The sequence below is a fragment of the Myiozetetes cayanensis genome, unplaced genomic scaffold (genome assembly GCF_022539395.1).
Source record: "Myiozetetes cayanensis isolate MyiCay16 unplaced genomic scaffold, myiCay2020 scf12, whole genome shotgun sequence".
Taxonomy (NCBI): Eukaryota; Metazoa; Chordata; class Aves; order Passeriformes; family Tyrannidae; genus Myiozetetes; species Myiozetetes cayanensis.
Window position 1 is genome coordinate 20830273 of NW_026086826.1, and position 14148 is coordinate 20844420.

The 14148-nt window shown below is 36.8% G+C and overlaps 1 protein-coding gene across 2 annotated transcripts in view; it reads right to left on the reverse strand.

Annotated features, from left to right (window-relative positions):
- The window catches only part of VAV3 (vav guanine nucleotide exchange factor 3), a 154128-nt gene that overhangs the window by 60407 nt on the left and 79573 nt on the right, over positions 1-14148 (reverse strand). For both annotated transcript variants that reach the window (XM_050306669.1, XM_050306668.1), the window contains exons 16-17: positions 3388-3489; positions 1446-1546 (exon numbers count right to left, since the gene is read on the reverse strand). In XM_050306669.1, coding sequence (XP_050162626.1) covers positions 1446-1546; positions 3388-3489 — 203 coding nt within the window. The remainder of the gene's footprint in view (positions 1-1445; positions 1547-3387; positions 3490-14148) is intronic.

Consider the following 14148-nt stretch of genomic DNA (forward strand, 5'->3'; position numbering starts at 1 on the left):
AGTCCAAACTTGAAGGACAGCATAGAAGATCTCCAATACGGAAATGCAGCTGAGAAAAAAAGAAGTTCACCGACTGCAGCAAAGTCAATTCCTGCCATCCTGTTGATTTCATGAAAGAATGACGCAGGTAAATAGCACGGTGAGCCAAAAGCCAAGTAAAAGTCAGGAAGTAACACAAACAGGGACAAAGACAGAAACAGGCTTATACAATGTTGAAAGGAACAACAAGCCACAGTCAAAATCTTGAAGCAGCACCTTAGTAAAGAGTAGTGGATGAAGTCATCGTGTAATCCAGGCAGTGGGAGAAAGATTATCTCTGCAACAGCTTTTTGCAAAGATTGTAGATACTAATGGCAAAAAGAAAATAACCCAATGGAAGGGATTGCAGCAGCTTATGAGAAGTGAGACATGAGAAGCTTCACAAACCATTATGAAATAATTGTGGAGAGGAAGGTGCATGTTTTAGAGAAGTGAGGACAAATAACTAGAAACTTCCCCAGCATATACAAAACTGAATTCTCTTTAAAACACAATCAAAAAAAAGGAATTCAAAATAATCTCTGGATAGAAGAAAGAATAGTTAAGAGCCTAGACAGAGGGAAGAGTCAAAAACAGCACTACAATTACATGACTAGATGGCTAAAGTGTAACAAACTCACTGCCACCAAATGCAGAGGGCCAGGGAAGGGAAAGAGTGGTCAAAGATTAGGGTTAATATTTAGCATTAGCAAGGGGAGATCCAGAAGATGTCAGAAAGATCTACAGGTACAATACTGAGCAGAAAGGGAAGATGTCAAATTTTTTGAGTCATTTGAGAGGCCAAATGATAACTGAAGTCAAAAGAACCCTGAAGGTCCAACGAGCTGAATAAAGGGGAAGTGCAAAGTGACAGTGGTCAGGGAAGAAACTCACAGAGCATAGGAATCGATTAAAAGAAGAAAAAAAATAGTCCTTAGATGTGGGAAGTAGAGAGCCATCAATCACATTTTTCTGAATATTGTGAGTGGACAGAAACCATGGAAACTGAAGAGATGAAAGAAGAAGCTGAGACAACACATACAGTTTCAGGAGCTGAGAGGAAAATATGAAAATTGACATAGACATAAAGGGAGACCCACAAGGATGATAGATGATGTCCCGTACAGTAGGTGTTACATATGAGCAGACTACATTTGAAACGAGAGCAATTCCTTGTTGGATACAACACTGACAAAGAAATTGGGTTTGACCTGTAACAGTTCTCCCCTGCTTTTGAACATTTCAATTTAGTAGCAATAAAAATCCCTATGAATCGTAGATGCAATTCTAATTGTGCTTATAAATGGAAGTTTCACAAGTATGCATGTTACAATAAACACGAATTAGAAGTAAATTAAACCTTAATTATATCTAGCAAGTTTTATGTCCTAATTAAAAATGGTACTCTAACAATAAAAATGACTTACCACCTAAATTAGCCCTGCCACAATTGTCTAGTCTTCCTAAACATTCTTTGTGTGCTCCAGCTCCACACTTAGAACATAAATAGCCTTGATAAAATGTTCCCCTGTAAAATAAAATTAAGTAGTGATACATTAGAGGTGACAAATTCCACACATAAAGGACATAAGAGACATGGCAGAAGGTATTAGAAGTCATTTGCTGTTCTGCATAATGATAGTCCTTAAAGGCTTGAGAAAAAGTGACAACTGAAAAACAAGCAGCTCATCCGCTTTTTGTCACTACTAAAAAGTTACAGGCAGATAGTTCCTTTGGACTACTAGTAGAATTACAATCTCCATTTCCATTTAACCCAAAGCAACTTTGGAACAGTACACTTAAAATTGTGCCATTATGCATCTATCCTACTGTAGATCTACACTTTGCTTCATCTCAGCAGGGATTTGCCTAGGCACCATGGCAAATGAGATCCATTTCAAGAGAGCTGGAAGTTTGAATATATATTTAAGCATTAAGGAGTTTATAGGCTACATTGCAAACATTCTTGACTTTAAATTTGTTCATTTTTTAAAAAATAGATATCATGGTACACTTCAGTTAATATTCAGAGCTGCCAATTACTGTAAATATCCAGATACCACAAGGTAGCACTTGGGGATTCCCAAGCTATCTTTGAGAACTGTGTATGGAGAACAACACGGCATCACATGGGCTGTGTCCTGAATGCAAGAGAGCTGTTTCTCAGCAACAGCAGTCAGTGCAGTCACAGACACAATAACTCAACTTTATTGCTTCAAATACAGAAATTAGCCCTCCTGTCTTTAAGTTTAGAATGCCTGCACCATTTCTGATAGCCACTTAGACCTCACTGTTCAGAGAAAAAAATCTTTGAAAATCCAGGTCAGTCCAACTGCTCAGGAAAAAGGCTGTTAAAGCAAAAAAATCTGTGACAGGGAGGAACATACCCGGTTATTTTATTCCATGCCTGTGCTTAACAAAAGCACTACCCATACTCAAATGCCCTTGCTAAAATGCTGTGGTTGTATTTTTTGCAATGTCAACAATATGCAACATGGAATCATAGAAAGGTTTGGGTTCGAAGGGACCTTAAAGATTATCTAGTTCCAAATCCTGCTGTGGGGCAAGGACACCTTCCACTAGACTGGGATGCTCGAAGCCCCATCCAACCTGGCCTTGAACACTTCCAGGGATGGGGTATCCACAATTTGTCTGGGCAACCAGTTACGAGCACCTGAACTGGTTAAAGTTTAGAAAGCTCTTGCACATGCAACTTAACACTATGAAATTCGGGGTCAATATATTCCTTTATACCACTGGACATGTCATCTTTATGCAAAAAAAACCCCCATGGTAGGTCCTAAAAGATACCTCAAAAAATGAACGAGAAACTACAAATATAAAAGCATATGTGCTTTTATATTTGCATATAAAGGAAAAAGGCAGAATACATGGAGTTTCTTAGCTTGTTGGCCTCATAAATCCTTGTTTGTGAATGCATCAGTTGTCTGCTGCCATTTCTTACCTAGCTTTGCAACATCTGCCTTCGATTTGTCTACATATCTGGTTCAGAAATGCCTGTTAATGCCTCACAGTTATTTTCTGTCTCACAAAGCAACCCCCCCCATAGCAAAGATGTGCGAGCAATGTCATCATTTGCTTTTCTGACAGACTCTTCTATCTGTCCTTGCGCCTGGTGGTCCTACAGCAATGGACTCTGGAACAGCCACTGTAGTCAAAACTGTACAAAATGGTTGCCATTTACTCTTCCATACAAATCATGACAAAGCCATCTTCTGACAAACGAGGAGCAGCTGGATGTTTTTAGCTTTTAACAGCACTCCTGTGAATATTTGGAAATTTGAGTACAACAACTTGCTAATAGAGGAAACACTAGGTGGGACTTCATGAAAACCTTTACAATCTTACCTTAGAAGCATCTGGCAGACTTTGCAAGATGTCACACGACTGAAGGTATGCATTTTGAACTCATGAAAGCTTGTGTCCGCATAGTCTGGCCGTATATTTGACCTAAAAAAAATATGAAAATCTGCATTAAACAAATGAAATCTAGAACACAATGCAACATTCATAGCAGGAATTCTGAATCCACAAACAAGTGGTTTAGTTTATACTTCAATGTTTTTCAGTAAGAAGAACCAGGAGTATGAAGTTTATCATACACCTTGAAATGAAATCTGAATTATAACATTATGCAGACCTAGTTCTTAAATACACCCTGTAACTACCTTAGCTGTCACAATAAATAGAAAAACTAAACACCAAAACAAAGTTCAGCTGCTTTTTATTCCTGTTTGACTAACTAGGATCGTTTTATGGACCTAAAGAATGCTCACCCTTTTCCTTCTCAAAAATATTTTGTTATGTGAATGCACAAGGAAAAGCAGCTCACACCCTGAGAACCACCAGATTTGAAACATTAGCAGCAAATTTAGGACAGTTAAGTCATAACTATGCAGCAACATACTGGATAACACGAGGGTTTTCAAAAGTAATTAGAAAACATTCACAGGGTTTGGCTGGTCTTTTTTACTTGTGTTGCCCAATGCATTGCAGCTGTTGCTACACACAGGAAACTTAACAAACAAAATAAAAGATCGCTATTCACACTGCTAGGATACTGTTATTAGCAGACTCATTTCCAAATATCAGACTTATGTACAAAGCACTGGTCCATCACTGTACATGTGTTTTGTTTATTCTCCTTGCTGATCCCAGGTGTATAATTTAAAAATGAGCCACTGATCATTCTGCTGCACCAGTGACTGTTTCTCAGTTTATTTAAATTTTATTAAGTAATCTAATTAATTTTTGTTCTGTCATCCCTCCCATTTCCAAGACTGTGTAGGAGAAAAGGCATTTTTAATGGATTTCTCTTTTTTTTTAATTCAATAACATCCCCAAACTAACCAAACACTGTCAAAATCAGTAATGCTGAAATGCTAGGTTCATAATTTAATATTAATCTAGACTGTATCAGACAAGAATATATATATATATATAGCAAGGGTTAATGTATTTTTAAATATTCTTTATATTAGAATGCTTAAGATGCTAGAAAAACACCAGATATTTATAGGAAGAACCTAAGAATGCATGATGCATAGGAATTAAATAAGGGGAAAAAATCCTGAGGGTAAGAATGCAAGAATCTACAGCACTCAAAGGAAAACCCAGAAACTTTTCTGACACACAAAATTACATATTCACCCGTTAAAGTTGGAGATACTTATAAGTTTCATTTTTACATATTCTAAATAACTTCTAGACTAAAATATAGACCAGCCACAAACTGCAATGAAACACAGATAACCATGCAAGCATCAATCTCCCTGGGACTGAATGAAAAAAAAAAAAAATCAAAGAATCTGTTTAAGTATCCAGTGTCAGAAAGGTCAGTCTTCTAATCTGCCTGCTGGAAATGAACGTCCTGAAAATGAAACTGCACTCAAAAAGCAAATGAGATTTTGCTTTTATGCCTGAGAATAACCTGACAATCAGTACTGTTTTAACTACCCCACTTGTGTCTCCCTTTTCTGCTATGAGATGCAAGATATGTCAATACTACAATTGCTGCTAACTCCAACTGGCATGGCATACGACCCATTCACAGCAGGAAGGTACAGGCATTGAGATAAAATTAACCTCAAAGAGGTAAAGAACTTCTTAAAACAGGAGAAAAAAGTATTATTTTGTGGCTCAACTAGGCAGAGCCTGTATTTCACAACATGTTTGTTGAGGGGCTGCCAAAACTTCCTAGGATACAACTCCAAACAATCCTGAAAACTCCCTAGAACGAGTTACAAAAGCTCATTTTGAGTGGCCATTTGGCTCTGAGCAAGGCATCTTGCAGAACCACAAAGTATCAGCCAAATGTGCAGAGAGTGAAAGCATATCGAATTAATCCTAACAACCTGATCACTTTTCAAGAACAAACCAAAGAAAAAATTCCATTCATTTCATTACTCATTCTCCAAAAATAAAAAGCATAGTGGATCAAAAGAAAAAAAATTACAACCTCATACAGACAATTGTTTAAACACATGCACATGACAACACAACTTCCTTCTGTAAGTAAAAATTGTCTTTCATTCTTCTCTCAGGCTATCTCCCACAAAGATTGAAATGCATGAACTACTGAAAATGTAACTCCTATTAACAGAACAAAGATGATACACCATAGTAATTCTTCTTTATATTAAAAGCAGTATTTGAGTTTCTTTATATTTTATAAAGACATTGAGTTTCATTTTACAGTTCTTAATAGAAAAAATTCTTCTTCAGAGGAAAAAAGTGTAGGGCTAAAAGGGCAAAGAATGAAGTTAAGCCCCACAGAAGAGTCGTCACAATTCCCTTCACATATTTTCATTGCAAATTGTTTTATTGCACCTATGGCCTAAATTGGACAATATAATCTCCTAAACAAGAGAAAAGTTTTATCCAGATAAACAGATTTTCAACTTGACCTACTGTGTGCTAAAATTTCGATATATTTGTCCTACTTGTGTAAGTAGAGGAATACAAAACTGAAAACATAATACAAACTTGTGAATAGAATGCAAACTTCACTGTATCTTGTCCACTATTACAGAGGAATTAATTTGGTTCCAGGCACTAGTCAGTTCTTAAGGATCACAAAAATGTCTCAAAGAGCAAATCCATCAGTTTCTTTAAACCCCACCAGGTTTTAATTTGGTAGTTTGAAGATACTAGTAATTACTTCAAAAAATTCCCTATCTAAAAAACCTGTCCTTTCTTTACCATCTACATATCTTTCATATTGCCTATCAACTCACCAAGATCTAACTTCATGTATTTCCTTGAATAAGGCCAAGCTGCAACAAAGATCCTGTAAAATAGCTTTTTTAAAAGACATGAGCCTGAGTGTCTCTTTTAGGAGCACCCAGCATAAGCCAAAAGGACCTTTTCAATTTTTCTTTCATCACTGAAAATATATAATTTTTCTTCCTTTTTTCCCCCCAAAGACACATCACCCAAAATGAAAAGCCTAAAAACCCTAACAACAAAAGTTTAGCGAATCAAAGGAAGCACACCACCCACAGATTAAATATATCTGCAAGGGACTAGAGTCTCAGTGAATAACAGAGGATCCTGAGCAGGAAGAGGGAATCGACAAGAGAAGAAACTTAATCTGCTGCTGAGCCTTTCTTTTTGTGCAGACTTAGAAGATACTTCTAAGCTGATGTCTCAAAATGAAAAATGTCGCTGCATCCACTCCGAATAGTTTTCTTTTGTCTCTTCCTTTCTGATTCTGATAGTTAGTCCTAACTGTCTCAGATTGAAGTCAAACAGGAATGGGAAAATGTCACATGCTTGATTTCAGTTTACACATCAGCAAACCATATTTTCAAATTCAGAGTCCACCACATTTCCAAAAGATCGGTATTGTATCCATTTCCTCATTATTCTCTTTATGAAGACATAATACATTAAAAGTATTAACATTTAGATACATTGTTGTCAGTCATTAATACTCTGATAAAGGCACTGGGAAAGAACAGTGCAAAATAAGAAACTGTATGCTTACTCTGGAAAAAGGGCACTGTAAAGGGAGGCACAAGATAGATAAACAATGATACAAAAAAATCCATAAAATAAAAAGAATGTGTACTGCCTACTATAAATGTAAAGGTGGAATAATAAGGAAAGCTCTGAAGAAAAGTACAGATTGTGGTGCCAACTGTGGACAGCAAAACTGCTGCACTGTGGCAAATCCAGTTCTGTAGTCACAATACCCATCCTATCAGACACGTCTGAGACCAGGCACTGCAGCAGTGTATATCAAACAGCAAGTCATTCAAAGCCTGAAACTTGATCAATCTGTGGGGTTGATATTTTAGTTTTCAATATATTTCTTTTCAACAAATAAAAAATAATGAAAAAATAACCAACTTGCACACATGCAAGTTTCTAACTAGATCAAGCACAACTCATCTGTGACTGTTTAAGTCCAAATACCACAAGGACCATAGGAAATTTTTTTCCACAAAACCTTCCCCACTGAATATCACATACTATGTTTTGACATTTTAAATACAGTAAATAGAACTGATAATGTCAATGAAAAAACTGTCATGGCATAGCATACAACTTTCCATAGCCATGTCCAACCCTAGAGGAGTTCTTTTAGTTACAGCATGCAAGCCTTACACTGACACACAGAACACAGACCAGAGCTCTCACAACACACTAAAAAGAACATTTCATCTTTTTCAAACCTTTTTCCTTCTACTTCCCAACCTGTGAGCACAATGCAAGACATAGAAAAAAAAAATGCTGAATATTATGTCAACATTAATTTTCAGCATAATACTAAGAATAAAAAAAAAAAAAAAAAAAGGAACCCACACATGAGTCTTATCAAATTTCAAACATATCGAAGCAATTAAGAAAATCTATTTTGGGTCTTAAACTAGATTCCTTCCCCATCGCAGTGGAATAGTCAAGTCCTCTTGAAGACTCCCCAGTCACTCCAACCACAACAACTTCTATTACAGGGTGTCCCCAGCTGCAAATGAAATGTTTTCTCTATTTCTGCTGTCAAACAATCTTGACGAGTGTCCAGAGCAGGAATACACCCATACACCAGAAACACTTCATCTCAGGTAAATAATGGCAGAGAACACATTCCTCATTTTATGCTAAAACTGTCTGTTATTTTTACATGCAACAGCAATGTAGGGAGTCAAAAGTAGTTTCCCTTTCTCTCTTTTACTTTCTCACCAGGCTGTTTTAACTCCTACACTCCAGCAGAGACAAAATGCCATCATGAATCTGTTATTAGGACAATTTTTCCCATTCTCTCCTCCGTTCAGCACCAGTTTTTGTAAGGACAACCACAAGTGCCCTCCTGCACACTGCTGGATCCCCATAACCAGATTTCCTCCAGTCACTGCAGTGATGTCCTTGGGCTGCCCCTGAGCCTTTTGAACAAAGCTTTCTCTTTCCAAAGTTACCTGCAGAATATTAGTCCCACTGGGACCAATTCACTGCTACACCACCAACCCAGAGACCTGCAGGTGCTCATCTTGCCAGTCCCTGTCACTGGGACACACAATTCCTGTCTTTGCATCGGCCATCGGAGCCACTGTGCAAGGAGCAGCGTGACCACCTCCTTCAGTCAATCCCGAATCTCTGAACAAACCCTTCGTCTCTAAAGTTTGCAGAGTTCAGTAAAGAAAACAATTATCCAGGTACCTTTTTCAATTGCCCTTGGTATCACAGACTTTGGAGCGCTCCTTGTGCATGTGAAATATTCCTCTTCTAAAAATATTCCCTCCACATTTGCAGGGCCACTTCTTTCTACTGACTCTTACTTCTCAGAAGAGTAAATTGATCAAAGGCCAATCTCATCAGCCACCCACATAATGCAACACCTTTATAAACGGTGTCAGAAAGTGTCACAGTATCAACAGTCCCCCATAAGCTTCTGCAGCCAGAATTCATTCTAGCAATCATCTTTGCCTAGATTAATGGCACAGCTGACCACGGAGTAATGAAATAGGATAGCCCAAAATTGTGTTGTCAGACAAGACATCTAGGTGCTTATTTCTGTGCCTATCGAATAAGGAATAAATTCTCTCAACTATCCAGCCTCAAAATACTAAAACAATTGTGCATTTGAGTAAAATGAAACAGCTTAAACTACAGTTTTCTAATATTAGAGGCTGGAATAGCACATCAAAAACTTAAAGTCATTCTTAACCCTCAAGATACAAACATGTCACAATCAAAAGATTTGACTTAAGTCAAAATAAAGCAGTAAACCTTGGCAATCTGACATATCCAACAGTGTAAATTCTATACTCCATTTTTCAAAACTGAACTTTGATTATCTTCAGTTTAAAGTGCTGTCAAGGCACATACTGCAATGAACATCACTAATATCAAGCAGCTTAGGTAAGATTTTCTACTGTCACTTCTTTACTTAATCAAAACCACAATCAGATGAGAAAACATTATGACCAGAATGTGTCTGAAGAGCAATAACATCCAACAGGTGTCTGGCTCCCTCAGAGCAACAGTTTAGGTTTTTATCAGCATTCTTGCATATATGTTTGCTTCCTACAAGAAAAACTAAAGAGAGTGCCTTTCACAACAGGTTGGACTAAACAAATGAATGGTATTGCAGTATCTTCAGTGGGGTGGACACAAACATTCCTTCCTTTACTTAGGTTAAACTTCCTCTACACAATTAAGGCCTACAAAATAAAATGCAACAGGAAAACTACTAAACTTTCAGCCACAAAACTCAATCTTATCTACTAAACATGCAATTATTACAGATGTATCCCAAGAGAATAAATAAAAGACTAAGAAGCTCCTTCCTCCTATTTCGCCAGGTGAAGAATAAACATATTAAAATCCCAGTCTTCATTTCCAGAAAAGACATATTCCTAAATATACAAACAACGAAAAAAATCTTATTCCATAATTTTTGGCATACTGAGTACATCTTCCCTTGGATGTTTTGCCCTTCAGATGTTTCAGGAGACTAAGAACTATTGTCTCTAGTTTGTCTTGTGTGAACATATTACTGAAAGCTTACTGATTGTCAACAAATCTAACAAAAATATAATCAAGGTATAAAATGAACTATTACGTTGGTTAGATTAATTAAATCCTTATAGCAAGTTTAAATATTAAATAGGAAATTAATCAAAAGCAAACCACATGGCCTTTACTGGGAAAAAATATGCACAAAAGAGGAAAAAGTGAAAACGCGAAGAGTAGAAGCAAAAAGGATCTGGAGCCTTTGGCTCAAGGATATGGATTGCAATCTCATAGCACCGAACAAGCAAAGAGGTGGCATCCAGCAGCAGAGAGCACTGGAAGTCTACCATCTTATGGCTTCACCTCCTCCAAGGAGTTAAACAAAGGAGACTTCAGAACATAGCACAAAGAAAAATTCTCCTTTTTTCCATTATAAATCTACTTAGCATTGCATTTAATGCTACCAGTTAGAAGATGTAGTTTAAACAACCTGCAAGGTCCAACACTGTCCTCCACCAGTTCTCTTCTCCTTCTTGATGTATTTTGAGGGCCTTTTCTTTTAATTGCGTCCCTGGCAGCTTTTCAACACTAGTTTGACTTTAGCAATTAAGACCTCCACAGATTTCCCCTCCCTCCCTGGGTCTAGGCCACTGAAGATGTGTTGCTTATACCCATTAAAAACATTTCAATTACTGTAGAAGAATTGCTGCTCTGGAGTACTTAATTAAAAACTCAACTTCTCCTTCACAAGCTTCAAGTATTTTTAAACTAAATTTATTGTTTTCCTAAACTGGAAGGGGAAATGTATTACAGGAGGGAGAAAAAAAAAAAAACACTGAAAAATATTTGATATTGCTTGGATATATGCACACCATTTTTCCAATACAACAAGCATATACATGCTTAATTGCAGGAATCACAAAAGATCTAGGAAAAGAAAAAACAAATACTCCACACAAAAAAATGCACAAGTAACCCTTTGCTAACAGATCAAGAAATCTCCTTTCAAAAGTAAATTGGCTGCATAACAAGACACGGAATCAGCAAGAGCAGGTGCTGATCTAGACTGTTGATTAGATCCCTTCTGTTAGATACAGAGAAAGCAAAGGCATTGTAAGCACTGACTGAATCGAGTCATTCTGCTCAGAGGATTGATGATAAACCTCTCAGGTATCATTTAGACCCGGAGATGTTCCTCCAGATTGCCATAGCTCAGTGGGACTGTCAACTTGGAGAGAAGAGGAACCTTCTCTTCCCACGCTAGCAGTCCCACAATAGTTTTCTGAGTGACGTGAAACAGCAGCAAGTGCCCAGATACAGATGCTCTTGGGTTGGGAACAGGCTGTCTAATGGTCATAGGTTCTGCGTAACAGGATGGTGAGACAGCTGCCTTTTCTTTGGGGTTGACAGTTCTCCCCAAAAGGGAAAAAACACACTAGGAAGTTCTAATGGTTCTTATTTTTGGGTTTGACTCCTTTTTGCAGAAATGCCATTTAGGTCAGGTTTGAAGACAATTTTCCCATATCAGTCTCTTCAAGAAATGCAATCCTGTCACAAGGAATTACAGAGTTCAGTTGAGTTCAGTTGTATGCACGTGCTTGCAAAATACTCGTCATTTTGAAAGTCCATTATATTTGAAACTGAGTAGCCATTTCACTTGATTAAAACTTGGCTTTAGAGAATAGTTAATATATGTATGCCCACCTGTGAGCCCAGAGGCATAACAAATAAGCAGATGCATGAAGTATCAGATAAAGAGTCTGCAGTGAATTGCAATTGTTTTAAGTATTAAAAGAAGAAATACTACAGGGAGCTCAGATAAAACTCAATACCTTGAACTCTCCTCAACTCTCAACCTCAAGTTAGACCTTTGCATTTCAGAGTTGATATTATTCTGCACTCCATATTATGCTTGTAATAATTTAAAATGTTTCATACAGAACTGTTCAGAATTATGGACACCCTGAGCACGAACTGCTGAAGATCATTTTCAAGTGTATGTGACATGAAATCTGATGCTGTATTCATGCAGTACAGCTTATAAAGAAAATGGCACAGGTTACTCAGGACACTGAAAATTTTCATTCCAGATTTACTTACTGTATTAATAATTGACATTACTGCAGAAAATGCATCAAGAAACCTAGATCTAATGTTAGCATTTTTAAGTTATTAGTTGCTAACAGAAATTACTTATGAAGACACCCTAAGTTAAAATTCTCAGTTTGTGCCAAAGTGACCTCCTTTTAAAATTTTAACCACCTTAAGATTTAGCCATCACAACTGGTACTAAGTATCTCAGATTTTTTTTTTTTTTGAAAATTTTACTAACAATACAACATAGCCATTGTCACAAATGCTTTAAGTAATAAACCAGACAGTAGAAGAAACAGAAGCCATGTATGTTACTGTCAAAAAAGACTAAAAGCTCTCAGTCACACCTCATATGAAGACTTTGATAGAAAGTTGGTCCCAAGACATGTTCAGCTTCACTCCCTGCTCTGATATGCAGCAGACTTGCCCTTAGAATCCCATTCCCCATAAGCAGCAGAACCAGCCTTACATTTGCACTGTGCTCACCTTCCACTTGAAACATTTTGGCTCAGTGCAGCTACGACCATTTAGAGTGATCACTTGATACAACACGCTCTCATCTATCAGAAAGGCATTTGCGTAATAACAAAATAAGAGGGCAGACAGAAAACCACAAAAAATATTCTTTTTTGAATCTTTACAAGGATTTCATTATTTACCAAAAAAGGTGAAGAACAAAAATGGCATTGCTAAGGTACATACTCTCACTAGAGGTGAGCAGTGCTGTTCACAAACAATGATTTTCAGCTTCTTATTTACCTTCTCTACTCAGAAGCAATGCTGATTACTTATAGCTAATTCATTTTCTCTGTTCCAGTTAGGTTGTTATATTTCAGAATCATCTTTGAAGATGCTATTTACTGAAATAATCAATCAATCAATTCTCCATATGCTAATACTCAAACATTCTGGTTTGTCACATCAAAGAGTCTTCATCAAGAAGACATGTTATATAATTAAATTAACCATATTGCAAGTAAATTGTGCTTTTGATCAAGAAAGCACAACTTCTAAGAATTTGCTAGGAAATTTGCTTATTTGATCATACGATGAGTGGCTTTTTTTGAGATCAAGGAAATTATCTTGTTAACTTTTTGGAAACGTACTGCATTGTTTCAAACAAGATAATAGCTTTCCTTTTTTTCCTTATCAGTCTACTTCCCTCAAAAGCATGGGAGATGGACTGCTTTGAGCTCATCTATTCCTGTATAACATTTTTGAACACTACCTGATCAGAACAAAGCTCTGTCATACATCAGTACTTGTAAATCAAAAGCATCAATACTTTACATACTTTTAATATTCACTGGCTGAGTCTTACTTGTGAAAGTTCTAAGTCTTACAAATCCAAATTTACTAAGTTGCTTGTATTGATAAGCTTTAAATATTTTGTTATATATTTACACTTAGCTGAGGACAAATGCCTATGTTTTGGACTGAAAAAACCATGAAAATGCAGAATTTATACAGCCATAAACTTGTAAATTACTGGACAAACACCTGTATCTGCAAAGAAAAAAGGTTGCACTGGTTTGTAGGGAGAACCTATTCATATAGGCAAAGTATCAAGGCAAACATGTAATGCAGCATTCCATGTGTTAACACTGAAAACACCTCCTTGCACAAAACTCTCAATATTTAGATGGTGGTACTTCATTTTTATGATGTAGTGTCACTACAAATTTATTTCATGGAATTTTAAGAAACACTTATTAATTTTCATAGTAATATACCTCACATGCTGTAAAGTAAGCTGTAAAAACATTAAGACTGGGATAGCTTCAACTTTTGTGAACCGGAAGACATAACATCAAAGTATATTTATCATCTGCAAATGTTTACCCACTGTTTTCATAAATTCTGGTTTGCTTTCACATTTCATGCTGTCCTTACACTGTGCTCTTAATCACATACAGCATCTTCACACAGTTCTTGCTGTGTCTGGAATAATCTAAAGAAATTTTATAACTATAAATATGTTGTGAATGATTGCTTATAACCCCGAAAAACACTTGATCAAAACCAACTGAAGTCACAGCAAAGAGCAGGCAACCATTCTTC